General features: G+C 49.5%; 1 protein-coding gene across 7 annotated transcripts in view; it reads left to right on the top strand.

Annotated features, from left to right (window-relative positions):
• The window catches only part of CRTC1 (CREB regulated transcription coactivator 1), a 113,532-nt gene extending 99,222 nt beyond the window's left edge, over nt 1-14,310 (top strand). For 3 of the 7 annotated variants that reach the window (XM_031948181.1, XM_031948180.1, XM_031948179.1), the window contains 5 exons: nt 388-675; nt 3,493-3,594; nt 9,131-9,217; nt 10,478-10,658; nt 12,630-14,310. In XM_031948181.1, the coding sequence (XP_031804041.1) occupies nt 388-675; nt 3,493-3,594; nt 9,131-9,217; nt 10,478-10,658; nt 12,630-12,841 (870 nt within the window). In that variant the 3' untranslated portion in view covers nt 12,842-14,310. The remainder of the gene's footprint in view (nt 1-387; nt 676-3,492; nt 3,595-9,130; nt 9,218-10,477; nt 10,659-12,629) is intronic. The other 4 variants (XM_031948184.1, XM_031948182.1, XM_031948183.1 and 1 more) reach the window with 3 other exon arrangements.
• Nucleotides 14,311-16,237: the final 1,927 nt, after the last annotated feature.

Here is a 16,237-nt window from a genome sequence, read left to right as displayed (position 1 = left end):
GGGACTCTGGGGGAGTTGTTTCCCCTCATGGAGTCTCAGGACTCTCGTCCGACCTCATCGGCCTTGTGAGGGTCAGAGGACAGACAGTGGAGAGGCCCCCGGCCCAGGTGAGGGGCTTTAGAACTGTGAACTCTGATGACACTTGTGGTTATTGTCCGTGCCATTTTACAGATGACGACATTGGCCTCTGCAGATAAGAGCCCTTCCCCTGGGCTTGTTGACTCACAGACAGCTTTGGAGATCAGCTAGTCAGCCCAGACTCCTATACATTGTGTGTGGATTGGATTGAAAGGTGCTCACTTGCCCTCACTGCCCGTTGTTGTAGTTAGCGGATGCTCTTGCCGGAACAGCCTGACATCTTTTGCCATCTTGTATCCCCCTCCTCAGGCTGTGGCTATGGATGCCCTATCCCTGGAGCAGCAGCTCCCATACTCCTTTTTCACTCAAGCAAGTTCCCAGCAGCCGCAGCCGCCGCCGCCACCGCAACCTCCACAGCCGTCCCAGCAGCAGCCCCAGGTGCCAAGCAGCCTCTCCCAGACCACCCCCTTAATGCCGAGCTCGGGTTTACAGCGGGGGCCTCCGCTCCCCCCCCTCTCAGTCACAGTACCATCTACCATCCCCCAGTCCCCTCCAGGCAACCAGGCCCAGCCGTCCATGGGGATAGACATCACCTCGGTAAGTTGGGTGCTTGGGGCTGGGGGCACAGATGGCAAAAGACCCGTGTCTGTGGCGGGCTAGGGGTGGAGGGCCTTGCAGCCGAGCCAGCGCCTTGGGGAGAGAGCCTCTGTCCACCACAGGGCCATTTTCAGCAATGCCGAGTTCTTTGGGGGCGCTTCACTCTTTCCCTCTTCCTCTGGGGGGGTCAGAAGAGGTGCAGTTTTGTCAGACTGGGGGCTCTTTCCACTGCTGCATGGGGGGTCTTCTGTGACCTCGTGGCTGGGATGGGGTGACTGACTGCCACCTATCATATAGGGCAGCGGAGCAGAGGCCCCCCGGGCTGGTTTTATGCCAGTGACTTCCTGAAGGAGCCGGCCCAAGGGGAGTCACTGAGTGGGGACGGGTTGGGGGGGGGTCAGAGGAGAATGGGTGCTTTTCTAAGCTAGTGAGGGCAACTAGATCCCTTTGGGTCTTGGTGCTAGTGTCTTAGTTCCTGTGCTGTATACTAGCAGCTGCAGCATAGAATTGATCCAAGCCCCAGAGCTCATTAGAATGTGCTGTTTGTGATCAATTGTGGCTGCTGAGTGAGGAGCGGCTTTTAAAGTTTGTCAAGTTCCTAATTTTAAACACAATGAGTCACTACTACGCATCTGATAACGGAAGCTTCTTAAAACTGACTCAGAGTGTTTTTTCTGGCTCACCGGCAGGCAGATCACTGTCAGAAGTCAGCCCTGGGCTGGCCTCTCACCCAACAGGCAGACAGGTCAGCGTAAAGGCCGGTCCTGCTATCTCCGGAGGGAACTGGTCAGTGGGGGGCTTTCTTTGCAGGGATGGGTAAGGTTCCAGTCATTGGCTCTCAGAGCTGGGGCCGCCTCAGGTGCCTAGGAGCTTCCCTGAAAGTTTTGGGGAGAAGGGAAGGAGAGAGCATCAGAGCGCGCTCCCCAACTACAGTGCATAGTCAGGGCCCTTTTCTTTGGCTGAATGTCCCACAAGAGAATACAAAGAAGTACTTTTCTCCACCTTGGGGTGCCCACCAAAACCTGAGAGTTCGATTGGCACTTGGTGCTGTGCCCCATTCTCCACTATCCTCAATGGGAAGGTTACAGGTATAAGGCAAATGACAAGTGCTGTAGACCAACCACTAGGGCTTTTTAGGCAGCTCCAGAGAGATACAGGAGTGAAGGGAATTGCCATTTTCGCTTGACAGAAGAGCCCACCGTTTCATGTGGTCTCTGATAAGGGAGGCCATTGCTTTGGCCAGCCCTGGTCCCAATGGAGAGTAGGTATTGGGATACGAAAGAGAAAAAAAATATATAGGACAAATCTGAACCTGCATACTGGCCCATCTAGGTGTAAATTTCTGCAGAATCCAGTCAAAATGTTCTGTATTTGCTTTCAATCTTTTCACACATAAAAAGAGCCAAATCCTGGAAATTCAGAGCGTCTGAGTTTTATTTTCAAGTAATGGCAATAGATATATAGAGATAGGGATTGGACTTGTGATTTCATTGGCATAAGGACACTGGCTCTTCAAGGCTGGCTGGTAGAACCTGAGGGTTAAATGACTTGCCCAGCATCAGCCCACAGGTGTTAAAGACAAAACTTGAATCCAGATCTTTCCAAGATCAGCTCTCTGCATCTTGTGGAAATAACTGGAATCAATCCATGGCATTTTCAAGTCCTGAATGAGACTTCAGGATACCGTGCATAGTATCACTGAAGGGTCTGCAGGTCCTCAGGCATCTCTGTCACCAGCTTCTGACAGGGAGCTCTCCTCATCTGGAGCAGTTCCAAGCAGTCCCAACAAGAGGCTTCTAGGAACTCTCCTGCCCATTTAATTAGTGCTGATTCTTGTTTACCACTGAGTGGGTTTGCTCCCACATGGTACTTTGCCTTCTCCTAGGAAGACATGTGTGAAAGTAGTTTAATTCCTTGCAAAATTTCCCATTTGCAAGTAAACCATTTGTACCTGAATTCCCAGAGCAGTGTCTTAGAAGGGAGCTTCAAGATGGTTGGGGATCCCCTGGTCTGGGTACCTTGGAATAAACCCTCACTCCCAGGAGCCTCCGAGAGAATGTGAGGAATCATTTTAATCCTGGGCCCTTCATCTAACCCTAACTCACCAGGCTTGAATAACCTGGCCACCTAAGTCCTGACCATGGCTGCCCCGAGACAAAAGGGACCTTTGTTAAATGGATATCAAAAGGAACAGGTTAAAATATGTTCAAGGATAAAGGATGGAATTTGGAAAGCACCATCAGTAGAGCCTCTAGGTGGGAAGAGTGTTGTAAGGCTCTGGAGTTAGTATGTATTAAGTGAATTAGTATATGTGTTGGGACTTGCTGTGGTGTTCAGCCCTGTCTTTGAAGCACAGAGGGGTGGGAAGGGGTGGGGAAAGCAGGATGGGGGTGGGGGGGCTGGGATAGACTGGAAGTGAAAGGTATTGAGAGTTTAAACTGAACCCAGCTTCTCTTGGCCAGCAGGCTGTACACACAGTAGAACCCCTTTCTGATCTAGTATCAGTGACATCACTCTGAGTCCTACCTTGTAACCAGATGGGTGATAGCTGTAGCAGGTTTTTTTTTTTTAAGCACTGTTCTGAGAGCATGTGAGAGTACAGCCAGAAAAGAATGTGGTAATGGGGTTCTACTGTCCTGGATGAGCCACGTAATTGAGATCCTGCCCTGACCTACCGGCCCTGCCAGTGGGCCCAGGCTCCTGCTCGCTGTGTGGCTGTATCCTCCAGGCTTGGAATCTCCAGCTCTGCACCAGTAAGCATGTAACCTTTCAACCTTCCATCGATCCCATGGTCTTTAATTCTGTGTTGTTCTGTAGGGTTCACTCCAGCAGTACCGCAGTAATGCTGGCTCCCCAGCCAACCAGTCTCCCACTTCTCCTGTCTCCAATCAAGGCTTCTCTCCTGGCAGCTCCCCTCAAGTAAGGGACTCTGTGCTTGCACAAGCCTTGCTTCTCGTCTCCAGTATGTCCATTGCCAACCCATGGTCACTCACTGTCACTGTCTGTGCCTCATGCTTCACTGATGTCTCATCCTGTCTGGTCCCACTGAGATGCCGAGTGTTTCCCCAGCCCCCGAGGCCGCTTCTTCCCACACACTGGGAAATGTGGCTCGGCCAGGCTCTCCCTCATCAGCCCTAGGCCTCCGCAGTAGCATTTGAAAGGGGAAGCGCTTGCTTGGGAGTATGACAAAGATGATGTCAGAGTTAGGGGCTGTCACAGGAGGAGAATGACCTAGAACGCAGAAGAAGGGCCTTGGCCCCCAGCCCCAGGGCTCGGGAGACCAGGCTTCTCTTCCTCCGTCCTGGGATGCCCCTGAATCCCATGGTATCCATGGTGCCATTGGCTCTAGGGACCTTACAAATGGCACTGACTTAGAAGCAGCATGGGCTGGGGACCAAAAGTCGAGGTTGGAACTTGATTGTGTCAGTGAAGACTGTTCTAATGCATCTGCCTTTTCTATGCCAGCACCTGGCCCAGGGGCTGTCACTGCAGCCACCGGCCAGGCCGTCCACCTCAGGGATTAACCCTTGTATAATGGAGGTCTCTGGTATTTAGGAGAGGTTTCAAGGCCTGAATCGGGCCTAAGAAGGCTGAGGGTGAGGGAATGTTTTGCCTGTCTCTGCTACGTCCTGTCAGGCAAGACCGCTGAGAGAGAGAGGAGAGTGAGGGGCTGGAGAGAGCAGATCTGATCACAGGACAGGGAAGAGCCATCTTTCTGCAGCGCTTTTGGGCTTCTCAGACATACTTCCTCCCAGTGACTGAGGGAAAAGAGCTGTAATAGGGTTCCTGTTTCCATTTGATATCTGAGGAAATGGAGACCTCAGCACCTAGCGGTGCGGCCTGGGACTCAGGACCCTGATGCAGACTTCTGGCCCTAGGTGCTGCTGCTTTAGTCAGCTGGGAGTCTGCAGGCCTGCCCGAGCCTCGGTGCCCGGTCTTGGCCATCTAGCACCCCCCGGCTACCCCGTGGTCCCAGAGCCATTGCCCAGGCAGACTCGGCTCATGAGTACGCTCCTCTACACCCGGGCCCTCGTCCAAAAGGTTCTTGTGGCACTAAGATGCATTTCCCTTTGGACCAATCTCAAGCCATACCTGGATCCTCTTGGGATTTTATTAACAAGAGCCATAATTACCAATACCAGCCCACAGTTACAAGTGCTTTCTATTGCCTGAAGTGCTCTTTTTATAACAAGACTGTTGGGATCTGCATCATTGCAGGGAACTTCCAAATTGATGACATCACCAACCCAGTAGAATAATTTCTGTAAGAGCCACTGAGTTAGACAGATTGAGGATATAAGTGAGAAAACTGCGGTCCAGAAAGCTAAACTCAAAGAGCTGGTCTAGAGCAAACCGAGGCCTACGGAAGAATTAAATCACAAAGGAGTTATCACTGGAAGCTGCATGGATCCTCCTCCCAGTGACCCCTAATACTTATCGAACCTCTGTACCTACTCCCCAGGCCTGCCATGGAGTCTGCTCTGATAGCTGCCTCATGGCCATTGGCCATGGTGTATCCAAGATACTGGAAGGCCCTCTCCTTCCCAGGATCCAACTTGTGGATCCCAGGTTTTAATTATTGGGGGTTTGTAAGCAGCGCTACCTTGTGCAGCCAACCAAGGAGCTTGCTCAGGGTCATCCAGGTCCTGGTGTTCCATTTCTCCTTCCCTCTCCTGGGGCATATGCCAGAGATAGGCCAAAAAAGTCCATTGACATAAGCATTCCCAGAGGTCACACATCTCTTCCCCACCCCCCATGCTAATGGGTCCTGCCTCCCTTTTCTTTTCCTGAGCTGCTATTTGACCAAGAATCTTTTGACATTGAAACTATAATTTTGCTATGTCCGGCTCTATTTCCTACAGGCCAGGCAAATTCAAGAAGTCCTAGACTAGCATTGATGTTGGCCATTGAGACTGAAATGCTGCAACTTTGTTTGTTTGGTTCTGTTTCCCACAGGCCAAGAGAAATGAGGAGAATCTTCTCCTCGCCACCTCAGAGAGCACAATAGAACATGCTTCCCCCTTTGCTTTTTGGGCAGACTTCACTGTTTGAGCTGCTCAGTATTAGTCTTGTCGCAATCCAGCTGAAGTAGATAGGGCGTGCATTTTTAGTGCCCTCTCATCCTCTGAAACCAGTCCAGCAGAATCATAAGGTTCACTCCCCACCCTGGGGATTCCCTGAAAGCCCATTAGTTAACCCAAAGGGATGGCTCTAATGGTGGGCTTTAAGACCCTGTGGATGGCCCAAATAGAGGAGCCCCCCAGCTCCTCTTCAGTCACACAAAGACCCGAGTTTCTCCTCCATCGGGTCATAAGGCCTGCCCTTTCCCCTCTTTATCCCCTGCCACCTGCCACTGACTATTTAACACCTCCCCAAAATACAGAAAGGGCACTTACCGAAACCTACCTGATCCTTATACCTAGTCAATGGTTTGTTCTAGAGTCCTTTTTGAAAACTGGAGGATTACACCCACTAGGTAGGTGCATGTGACTTAAGTGGTTTCATTGAAAGGAGAGATTTGGCCAAGTCGGTATCTAATATACATCATATTCTCCATTGAGCCATGGGATAACTTCTAGAGGAGCAGTGATCCTCCCTCTGGTTTTTCTCAGGGTTTGATGCCTTTAGAGCATCCTCATCTGGATTATATATCCCTATTCCAAGCCTTTGTGACTCCTTCAGATAGACCTATTCATAGGAGATGTGCCTTTAAGTGGGCTACTTTTCTCTCTCCATTTTTGTTTGCTGGTTGTGCTCTTTCTTGACATCTACTTCTCACGTGGAAGGAACTTTCCCTTTGCAAACCTTTGTATAGTGTTGATCAGCCTGATGCCATCGACTAAACCCTTTGAGCTCTGGCTGTTATAGAATGTTTTCTAACTTTTTGGATTTTTATTCAGCTGAACTCTGGAAAAGGTAGTATGTCCATCCATTGCCCTGCCTTTAGACAAGAGGCTCAGGGAAGTTCTCTTGTCTGAGCTGGAAGAGGTCATCTCCTGTAATGTACCCAGTGACCATGAGTGAGTTTCTCCTTCTTTACCCTTCCTCTTATCCCCTCTTCGTGGAGATATGCCATCTTTAAGGAAAACTAACAAAAAGATGGCCAGAATGGCTGCTCTCTTCTAGTCGAGCCAATCAGTGAGTTTTCTTATCTTCTCATACAGTCACAAAAATCAGAGTTGAAGTTGACATTCAGTGCCAGCCATTCCTGGCTGAGCAGTACAGTGTTCCCACAACTGTTTCACCCTTCTCCAGGTGAACCCCTGGAAAATCATCCCAATTGGGATTGAGATGGAAGGCTGCAAGCAAAGTTACACTGGGTTGATATGTGAAAGTACTTGGCAAATTGTAAGCCATTATTAGCCATTATGATCCTGAAACTGGGTGAAAAAGAAAAAAAAGTTTCTTGAAATCTTAAGATTTTAAAGCTGTAAACTACCTCAGACATCTCCCAGTCCATCTTTTTTCTTACAAGCTAGCAGATTGAGGCTCAGAGAGAGAGTACAAGGACTCATCTAAAGTCCTATTCTTAGTAAGTGGTAGAACCAAGATTTGGACCCAGATCTTTGACCATTAACTTTGATTCCCTTTTCTGGAGCATTCAGCTGCAGCTTGGGCTGAGTCAAGCTTGAGAAGTGACCTCTCTGGGAAGGACTTTCTCTCAGGCCTTTCCAGCAGCACCCTGTCCCAGTACTGTCTGCCTTAGAGATTCGGCTGGAATTCCAATCAATTGTCTGGGTTATGAATTCCTGGGTCTCCCGTATAATTATCTGATATTCTGGGGAACCACTCCCAGTCACCCCTGCCCACCCAGAGTGCACCTGGCTCCTGCCTCCCCCGGCTCAGCCTGCTTGGGAGGACTAGGATGTGAGGTGTTTGTCCCAAACAACGGGTCTCCAAGCATGGTGTGGGCATCCTTCAGCAGGCTTCACTTGTTGGGATTTCTTCTTATTTTAATAGCTCTGTAAAGGCAGGTGTTCTGTAAGCTTGACATCTATTCCCTCTTACAAAGAGCTGTTGGAAGAGGCCTTCATGGACGATTCTGGCTGACACATAGGGGTGTGTGTGTGTGTGTGTGTGTGTGTGTGCGTGCATGCACGCACGCGCACATGCAGTCTAGAGGGAAGAATTCTGGAAAAAAGTTTGCTGTATGTTTTTCTAGCCTTTGTTTGCTGAAATGACTTCATGGTCTTTAACTGTGTGCTTGTATCCCATTATCTTTGTAATCTTTGCAATGTGGCCACACAGTGTCATTCTGTTCCTGAATTATATGTTCATCCTTGCTAGGTGGGTGATAGTTTCTAAAATTTTTATTTCTATCCTGATCATTGAAGGAAAAATTCTTATGCTGTGGTTGGATTTCAGTCATTTTAACTGGAAATTTGACAGAATCCACTGAAGAAGAGAAGTAACAGGAAGTCAGATTCCAGCTCCAGATGAAATAGAGCTTTGTAACCATCAAAGCTTTCTTATACTGGAAGAGACTGACTGCTTTGGGAAGTAGTGAGCTCCCTACAGCTGGAGTTCTTCAAGTTTGTCAAGGATGTTGAATAGGGAGTTCCTCACAGGCTGTAGATCTAGGATTCAGTGATGTCAGAAGTCATGATAGTTAATATCTTCCCTTCCAGGCTTCTAGACCCTTTCTCTACAGCTCCCATCGTAATGTAGAGAACATGAGCAGGAGGAACTGCTTCGGCTCATTTGTGGGATAGTCCTCGGGGCAAAAGGGATAGGATGATAGCCAGGGTTTGAATGATGAGTTTTCTGTAAAGTCAGAAATTACGGAGATGGCACAGTTCCTCCTGAGTGACTGAGCTCAGCTGTCACCTCATTGTTTGTCCGTTTCTGTCCTTGAAGTATCCTGTACATTTTGAGATGGAGAAGATCAGTTGAGGAGCATATAGGCTTTCCTTCCTGGAGATTCCAGGGAGTTGGGCTGTTCTCCCAGGAGCGTGTGCTGGGCACCCTCGTGGGCCGAGCTGACTTCCTGAGCCAGTGTTCTGACCCTTAGAAGGCAGTCCCCAGAGCAGCAACCTGGTCCAAAGGCCCTTTGTGGCCTTGCCAGGGCTGGCCATGAAGTTAGGGGATGTGGGAGAGTCACTAGCTCAGGGTGGGCCTGGCCCACCTCTGCAGAAAGCATGGCTAGTCTTGCTCTGTGCCCCGGGGGAGAAAGTTGCTGGGGAGACGTGGTTCTCCCCCCACTGGCAGTTGTAGCATTCTGTTAGCTGTAGTTGTAGTGAAGAACCAGCCCTTTCCCAGCAGCTGTAAGCTCCTTGAGGACGTTTTGTTGTTTGTCCCGGCCCTCATCGGGCCGCAGTCTGAGTCTTGTCGGTTAGGTTGGCTGAGCCCGCCTCAGAGCAGAGCCTCTCTGGGTGGCTTCGGCGGCCTGCCCTCTCGTCAGTGGCCTGCCAGGTGTGGGGGATCTCACAACAGCAGGACTCTTTTTTATCTGCAGCACTCTTCCGTCCTGGGCAGCGTCTTTGGGGACTCCTTTTATGATCAGCAGATGACAGCAAGGCAGGCTAATGCCCTGTCCCATCAGGTGAGCCCCGTACGCTTCCTGCTCGGAATGGCCACTTTCTGCTTCCCTCCATGGCTGTGGCCACCAAACCTGGACCACGAGGTCTGATCCCAACTTCCAGGCTGTCAGCTCTCACTTAGAAGGGTTGTCACGTGAGAGAGAAGCTTTCATAGCTAGAAAAAAGGACCTTTGAAATCCCCTGGTCTAACAGGGACCCCAGGGAGGCCCGGCGACTTAAAACCACAAGCTACGAACGCAATAGCAGAATCAATATTGGAACCCAGGTCTCCTGAATCCCAGGCCATGTCATCCTACGTAATATGGAGGCTCTTCTCAGCAGCCACGAGGTTGGGCTAAAGAGAGGTGGAGTTAAGGACTCCGGACTCAGTCTTCTCATTTATTAAGTGGCCTTGGGCCTCCGAGTGCATTTGCTTGAGATCTGTGCTCCCAGGAATGCGTGACCTCCTTGGGCCTCAGAAAGGCTCGTTCTCAGTGGCCTCTAAAGCCCCCCCACTTCCTGATGTCAGAGTTGGCCTGCTGGACCTTACGAGAGTCAGGGACATGGCAAGGAGGTGCTCTGACTCAGAATCCAAGGACCTGGGTTCAAGTGCTGGCTCTGTCATGTTCTAGCTTTGTGACTGTGGCCGAATCCTTTAACCCAAGGGGAGCGTGTTCTAGTTCCTTGTCTGCAAAGTGACTCTGGATCCCTGCTCCTTTCGGGGCTGAACTGTGAAGGGCCAAGTGGGGCGTTGCCTGAGGAGCGCTCTCTAAGTGAGGAGGGTGAGAGATCTCCCGGACAGCGGGCACCACGTAGGTGATTTTGTTTCCCTCCCTCGGGCAGCTGGCACCCCACATCTGCACCTTGTCCTCCAAGGAGTCGGGTCGAAGCCTCGCCCAGAGGGTACTGGGGCCTGAGCTGGGGCACGTCTGCCTTGGTGCGAACGGGCATCGAGAGATGCCAAAACAGCGCCCCAAGGCAGTGCCTTTCCTGCCCTTTCCTACTCTGGAAAAAGTATAGTGCATTTTCTGCTAGGGTTTGCAGCTCTTTAAAAATACCAGCAGAACCCATCATCATTCATTCATTCATTCATTCAACAAGCATTTAATCCACTTGAATTGGATGGAAAAAGACACAGGTAAAAAAGAGCCTAGAAACTGGTTAGAGCATGTACTGGCTTGTCCTCTGGGGGAAATTTGTGTGCAGTCTGAGCTGGACATGGCGGTGAGATTCTCTGGTCTGATGTGGTTCGGGTAACGCTTGGTTTGTGCTTTGATCTTCAGCTGGAACAGTTTAATATGATTGAAAACGCTATCAGCTCTAACAGCCTGTACAGCCCCTGCTCCACACTTAACTACTCCCAGGCTGCCATGATGGGACTGACAGGGAGTCACAGCAGCCTTCAAGATTCACAGCAGCTAAACTACTCAAGCCACGGAAACATCCCCAACATCATCCTTACAGGTAAGCTTCTCCTTCTCCCCTCAGAACCTGAGGCCAGACTGCCACAACTCTCCTCCTTTGCCATCCCTAGTCACCTTCAGCACTGTCCCCTGGCGCCCCATCAACATTACCCCTTCCCCCTACCACCATCCCCTCCTTCCATCAGTACCATCCCCTCCCCCACCAATACCATCCCCTTTCCCATCAGCACCATCCCCTCCCCCATCAGCACCATCCTCTCCCCCATCAGCATCATCCCCTCCCCCATCAGCATCATCCCCTCCCCCATCAGCACCATCCTCTCCCCCACCAGCATCATCCCCTCCCCCATCAGCACCATCCCTCCCACTGACCATCTTCACCTGTTACCAGCATCCATCACTGTCATCATCCCTACTGTTTCTTAGGCAATCAGCTACAGTGTAGCACTCTGGTGGTTGTATTTTTCATGATGGTGATGATGAAGTAACAAACCTGTTACTTCTTCCCAGTAGAAAATAAGCTCCTTGAGGGACTTTTGTTTTTGTCTATTTTTCTCAAATGCCTGACACAATGCCTTGTACCTAGCTGGCGTTTGATGAATGAATGTTGAAATGCAATGAAATGAATGTTTCCTTAAGATGAGAACTATGCAGATATAGCTACAGAAATGCAAATAAACTATAGTATTGTTACATGTTTACATTTTCTTTCTGTCTGTTGGCATAGGAATAAGTTGTGCTAGTGGTTCTTTCTATCTGCCTGTTGATTGGTCTATATCTGTCTGTCTGTCCATCTATTTAACTATCTATCTATTGGTATAGGAATCAGTTGTGCTGGGGAATCTGTCTGTCCATCTGTCTCTCCATCTATTGGCATAGGAATGAGTTGTGCTGGTGGTTCTTTCTGTCTGTCTGCTGGTTTATCGGTCTGTCCATCTCTCTGTTGGTCTGTCTATCTGTCGGTCTGTCTGTCTAGCCGTTGGCATAAGAATGAGTTGTAGTGGGGGTTGGGCTTGAAATTGGTTTTGTATCAATATGCTGAAACTTCTTGGAGAAAGTGGTACATAGGGCACCCTTTAAAGACTGGGTGACTTGGCCCTGCATTCCTGGCGTGGAGGAGCTGTGGCCCGTGCCAGCCCCCCTTTTATGGCAGCAGGCTTTTCTGCCCAGAGACCAGGGTCCCTGGATTTTCCCTGTTCCCTGGGAACTGGCATCTGGTAAGTGTTTTACAGATGAAGAACCCAAGGCCCACCGAGACTTGCCCAGAGCTTGCCCCAAGGAGTCAGATTCTAGCAGGTCTTTGGATTCCCAGGCCAGGGCTTCTTATGTAGTGTCTCGTGGCCTCCTGGAGGAGAAGACCGCTCCCACGAGAGCAGTGCTGTGCTAGAGGAGCACCATCTCGATCCATTACCAGGTGGCCATTTAGAGACCATTGAGCCAGATACAGGCAGAGAGTACTCATGGTTTGCTGACAGCAAACACCACCCCCTTGTGCCAGGGGTTTGATTTTACAGAGAGAAGAATGGAATTTCCCTTGACTCACTTTACTCTATGTTAACACATGTGTTTTATCTTAAGGGAAGCGGCTCAGGGCTCATGAGCGATTTGGGTTGGTGTAAAGACTCCTTCCTGGCCAGGCCCCGGCTGCCTAACAGCCGTCTCAGCTCTGCACTCTCTCCGTGTTCTGTGTTCTAATGCCCTTTCTGAGGTCCCTCTCCCTGGATCTCACTCACAAAGGCAGCTCCAGGTGTGGTTTCGGCCCTTACCTCGGTCTCTTCCCCCAAGGCCGGAGGCCCGCCTCCCGTGGAAGACAGTCACACCTTCCCTAGGCGCAGAGCAGCAGGGTGTGAAAAGCCCAGATACTGCCCTGTCAGGATCAACTCTTCTCTCTGTCACGGGCTCGCCGGAGACGGGCAGCATGAAGCCTCTTGCTGGTTGGTCCGCTCCCCTCTGGCGGGGTTGTCATGTTGGAGTGGGGAAGCTAACCCTGTTTTTGTGTCTCCTGTTCCAGTGACAGGGGAGTCGCCCCCCAGTTTATCAAAAGAACTGACCAGCACTTTGGCAGGAGTCGGCGACGTGAGTTTTGATTCTGATTCCCAGTTCCCCCTGGATGAACTCAAGATTGACCCTTTAACGCTCGATGGACTTCACATGCTCAACGATCCCGACATGGTCCTCGCTGACCCCGCCACAGAGGACACTTTCCGAATGGACCGGCTGTAGGGCGCAGACACCTCAAGCCTAGGAGCGTGCCACCTTCCTGGCGCCCAGCCGGACTGAATGCAGCCACGGGTCAGTGGGCTCCGATTCCAGGGTTCCCAAGAGCAGCCGCTCTGCCCCATGCAATTGAGTAAAGCTTGTCTTTCTAAGCTTGCAGTGCTGCCACCTCCTCATCCCCCACCCCAGCCTCACCCCCCGGTGCCATCTTGGACCCTCTGGTTCAGTCTACTCGTTGCCATTTGAATGAGTTTGGATCCTGCATCCGCCTTCCTGCCCGAGTCCCAGCGTGAGGTTGTGAATGTGTTCTTGCACTAGGAGGGGGGTATATGTGGCCACCACCCGAAGCAGCGTGCCCGCCGCCTGAGCAATCTCCCTCTGTAAGATACCAAAACCATTGGCCGGCGTCCTTGTGCTCTCAAGTTGCCATTTCCGCTGTTGTCCCTTCCCTCCCTCCCTCCCTCCTTCCCCTCCTGCCTCCAGGCTCTGAGTCTCAGGCTGATGACTCCGGGGCCCCTCCTCAAGCCCTCAAGGTGGAAAGAGCAGAGCTCTGGGGCTTCTGACTCCCTGACTGCTTGGTTACAGCCGCTTCCTAGTGTAATGGAGCTTTCCCCATGTGGATATGCCTTGTGCGTTTTCTGATTTGTTTCCTCTCTGGTTCAGCCCTCACTGCCTTTTCTCAAGCCGTTGGCAAAACGGTGTTCTCTGAGACCGGGGAGCAGCAGCCAGAGCAAACCCATCCCAGAGGGCTTTGCTGGATGGGCACTCCCCTCCCCCAAAAAGAGAGAGAGAAAGAGAGAGAGGGCGTGAAAAAGCAAAACATAAACACTATTTTGAGAGATTTCTTTTTATATTTCTGAGCACACAAAAAGTACTATAATTCATTACCTGGTGAAAATGAAGGAGAGAACCGAAGATTTAAAGCAGCTAGAATGACTTCTTGGCCAAGTTGGACAGATCTACTTGCTTTCCCTTTTCTTGTTACTCTTCCCTATTCCCCACCCCACCTCATCTCCATCCTCTCCCCAGCCCCATCTTCATCCCCTTCCCTATCCCCCACCCTGCCAAGCCTTTCCAGTCCTACCCTGGGGGTACAAATCCTGGGCAGGAATGGAAGGAGCTCCTTCTTGGGAGGAGTCCAAGGAAAGGTGGGGCATTTTTGACCTATTTTTTATTATTGTTCATTACCTGTTATGTGTTTTCAGTTAACTTTACATACTGTTATTTAAGGAATTTGTGATTTTTTTTCTGTTTTTGTTTTGTTTTGTATTTAAGTATTTGGATAGTCGAGACATAACCGAACTCTATGGAGCCATTGATGCCCTGTAGGTCTGTACAGTGCATCCACTTGTGTTTTGATTCCCCAAATGATATGCATCATAGTCTATATTTTTAAACCAACTGGAATTTTAAACAACTCTCAACCAGAAACAATCACATCAACGTCTAAGTCTAAATAAAGAATGTTACCTTTCTGATGTCTCCAAATAAGTGATCAGCCCTGCCAAATTCTGCTTGTCTCCAGCGCCAGAAGGTGGTGAGTTAGTCAAGGCCTCCACAGGCTGGGCTTCTGTCAGCCTCCTCAGTCTTGCCTCCTGGGGACATGACGGCATAGCTGACAGCCAGGGGAAGGCCCATAGTGGAAACAGTTGAAGAGCTTCCCATAGGCTCATAGACCCCGGATGCGGGGGACCTTAGAGACCCTGTGGCCCAGGGGTCTCAGCCTTTTGTATCCTTGACCCCTTTGGCAGTAAGTCTGGTGAAGCCTGTGGAGTCTTCTCAGAATCATGTTTTCAAATACATAAAACATGTGGCAATTTAAAGGAAACTAATTATATTGAAATAGAATGAGCAAAGGGTTTTGTTTTTTTTTTTTAAGTTCATTGATCCCAGGTTCAGAACTCTTCATCTAGTTTAACTCCTGTTTTACAAAGAGACTTGCAAGGACTTGGTGGGGTCCCGCTGGGACTCCTGCTTGTGGCTCAGTTGTTCTTCCCATTCCATTCCCTGACTCCCAAAAGTTCCTGTTTGAAACTTCCATATACTCTTAGACTCGAGGCTTGCCAGACCAGACAGATAAAGGGGGATTCTGAAACACTTAAGAATTTGAGGTTTGGTTTTGTTTTTAACTGTTTACCAAGACTCCCCAAATCCTCCATGTCCCAAGAAGTCTGCTGGTTTTTTCATTCAGCAGTCTGCCATAATGGGATGTGACAAATTATGACCCTTCTCCTGGCCCCCTTATTTTGTCATTTAAATTGTATTATTTTCAGCTAGTTGGTAGTAAATGCTCATGAAAAGAATACATAGAGGGCAGCTCATTTCAATATGATTTTTGTCAAATGGATACCACTGCCCCAAAATTTAAAAAAAGCCTTTTAACTTTATCACATCAGAGTTACTTTTGTATTTCCTCCTCCCTGCCCCCCTCCCCATATTGCTGACCAGAATTCCATAGGAGAGGTCACTGTCAAACTCTTCTCCTTCAGGGGGTGCTCCCTGCCCATTTTGGTTTGAAATGAGCTGGGAGAGGGAAGGAGGCAATCTTTTGGGGAGTCCAAGAAGGCCATGAGTTATAGCTCGATTTCTGTGTGCTTCAAGAAATCCAGGGGAGGCCGAGCTCCTTAACCATACCTCCATCCATGCTGGCCGTAACCACCTTCCTCCTTCATGCTTCTGGACTCTTTTCTAATCATTTGCACTAAGGTGACATGAAGAGGATCATTTTATTCTTAAAATAGGAACTTCTGAAACATTTTTTTTCCTCTCTGGAGAGTAGGGAGGACTCTCCCCATCTCCTCCATTTAAGGCTCAAAAAAATCTTGCCCACTTCTAACTACCATGCTCCTGCCACCTGCTTGTTTTCCTCTGCTAATGCTGTTTATTTTTTCTTTTCTCTACTTTTACCTCCCCTACCCCTACTCCTATCCCCCCCAAAAATGATCATTTCCAATGGAAGAGGCATACACCCATAAGAGCTTGAGTTACTTTCATAAAGACGATCCCAGTCCTTTCCTTCAGAACAGCCAAAGGTATTGTGCAAATTTTCTGTGCTTCCTGCAAGTTTTGTTGCTCCCTGATAATTCTGTTTGTTCATTGACTTGGTGTCCCCACCCAGTTGGGCCAGCCAAACTTTATGCACGAAAATGCTTGTTTGTGAGGCGTTATATTTTTTAAACCACTGTCTCTTAATGAAGCATCCAGTTTGGAAGGTATTTGTTCAATTCACTAACCAGATTGTGTGGTGGATAGTTTTTTACAGGGACATGATGTTGCTAAATGCTACCTTGGAGAATGTGGTCTTTTTTTTTTAAAAAACAAAAACAAAAAAACAAAGACAAAACTACATGTACATAAGAGAGTTTGTTTATTATTAGAATTGTAAGTAGAACTTTTTAAAAA

Source organism: Sarcophilus harrisii, chromosome 1 (genome assembly GCF_902635505.1).
Source record: "Sarcophilus harrisii chromosome 1, mSarHar1.11, whole genome shotgun sequence".
NCBI classification, from domain to species: domain Eukaryota; kingdom Metazoa; phylum Chordata; class Mammalia; order Dasyuromorphia; family Dasyuridae; genus Sarcophilus; species Sarcophilus harrisii.
This window is presented reverse-complemented; position numbering and strand designations above follow the sequence as displayed.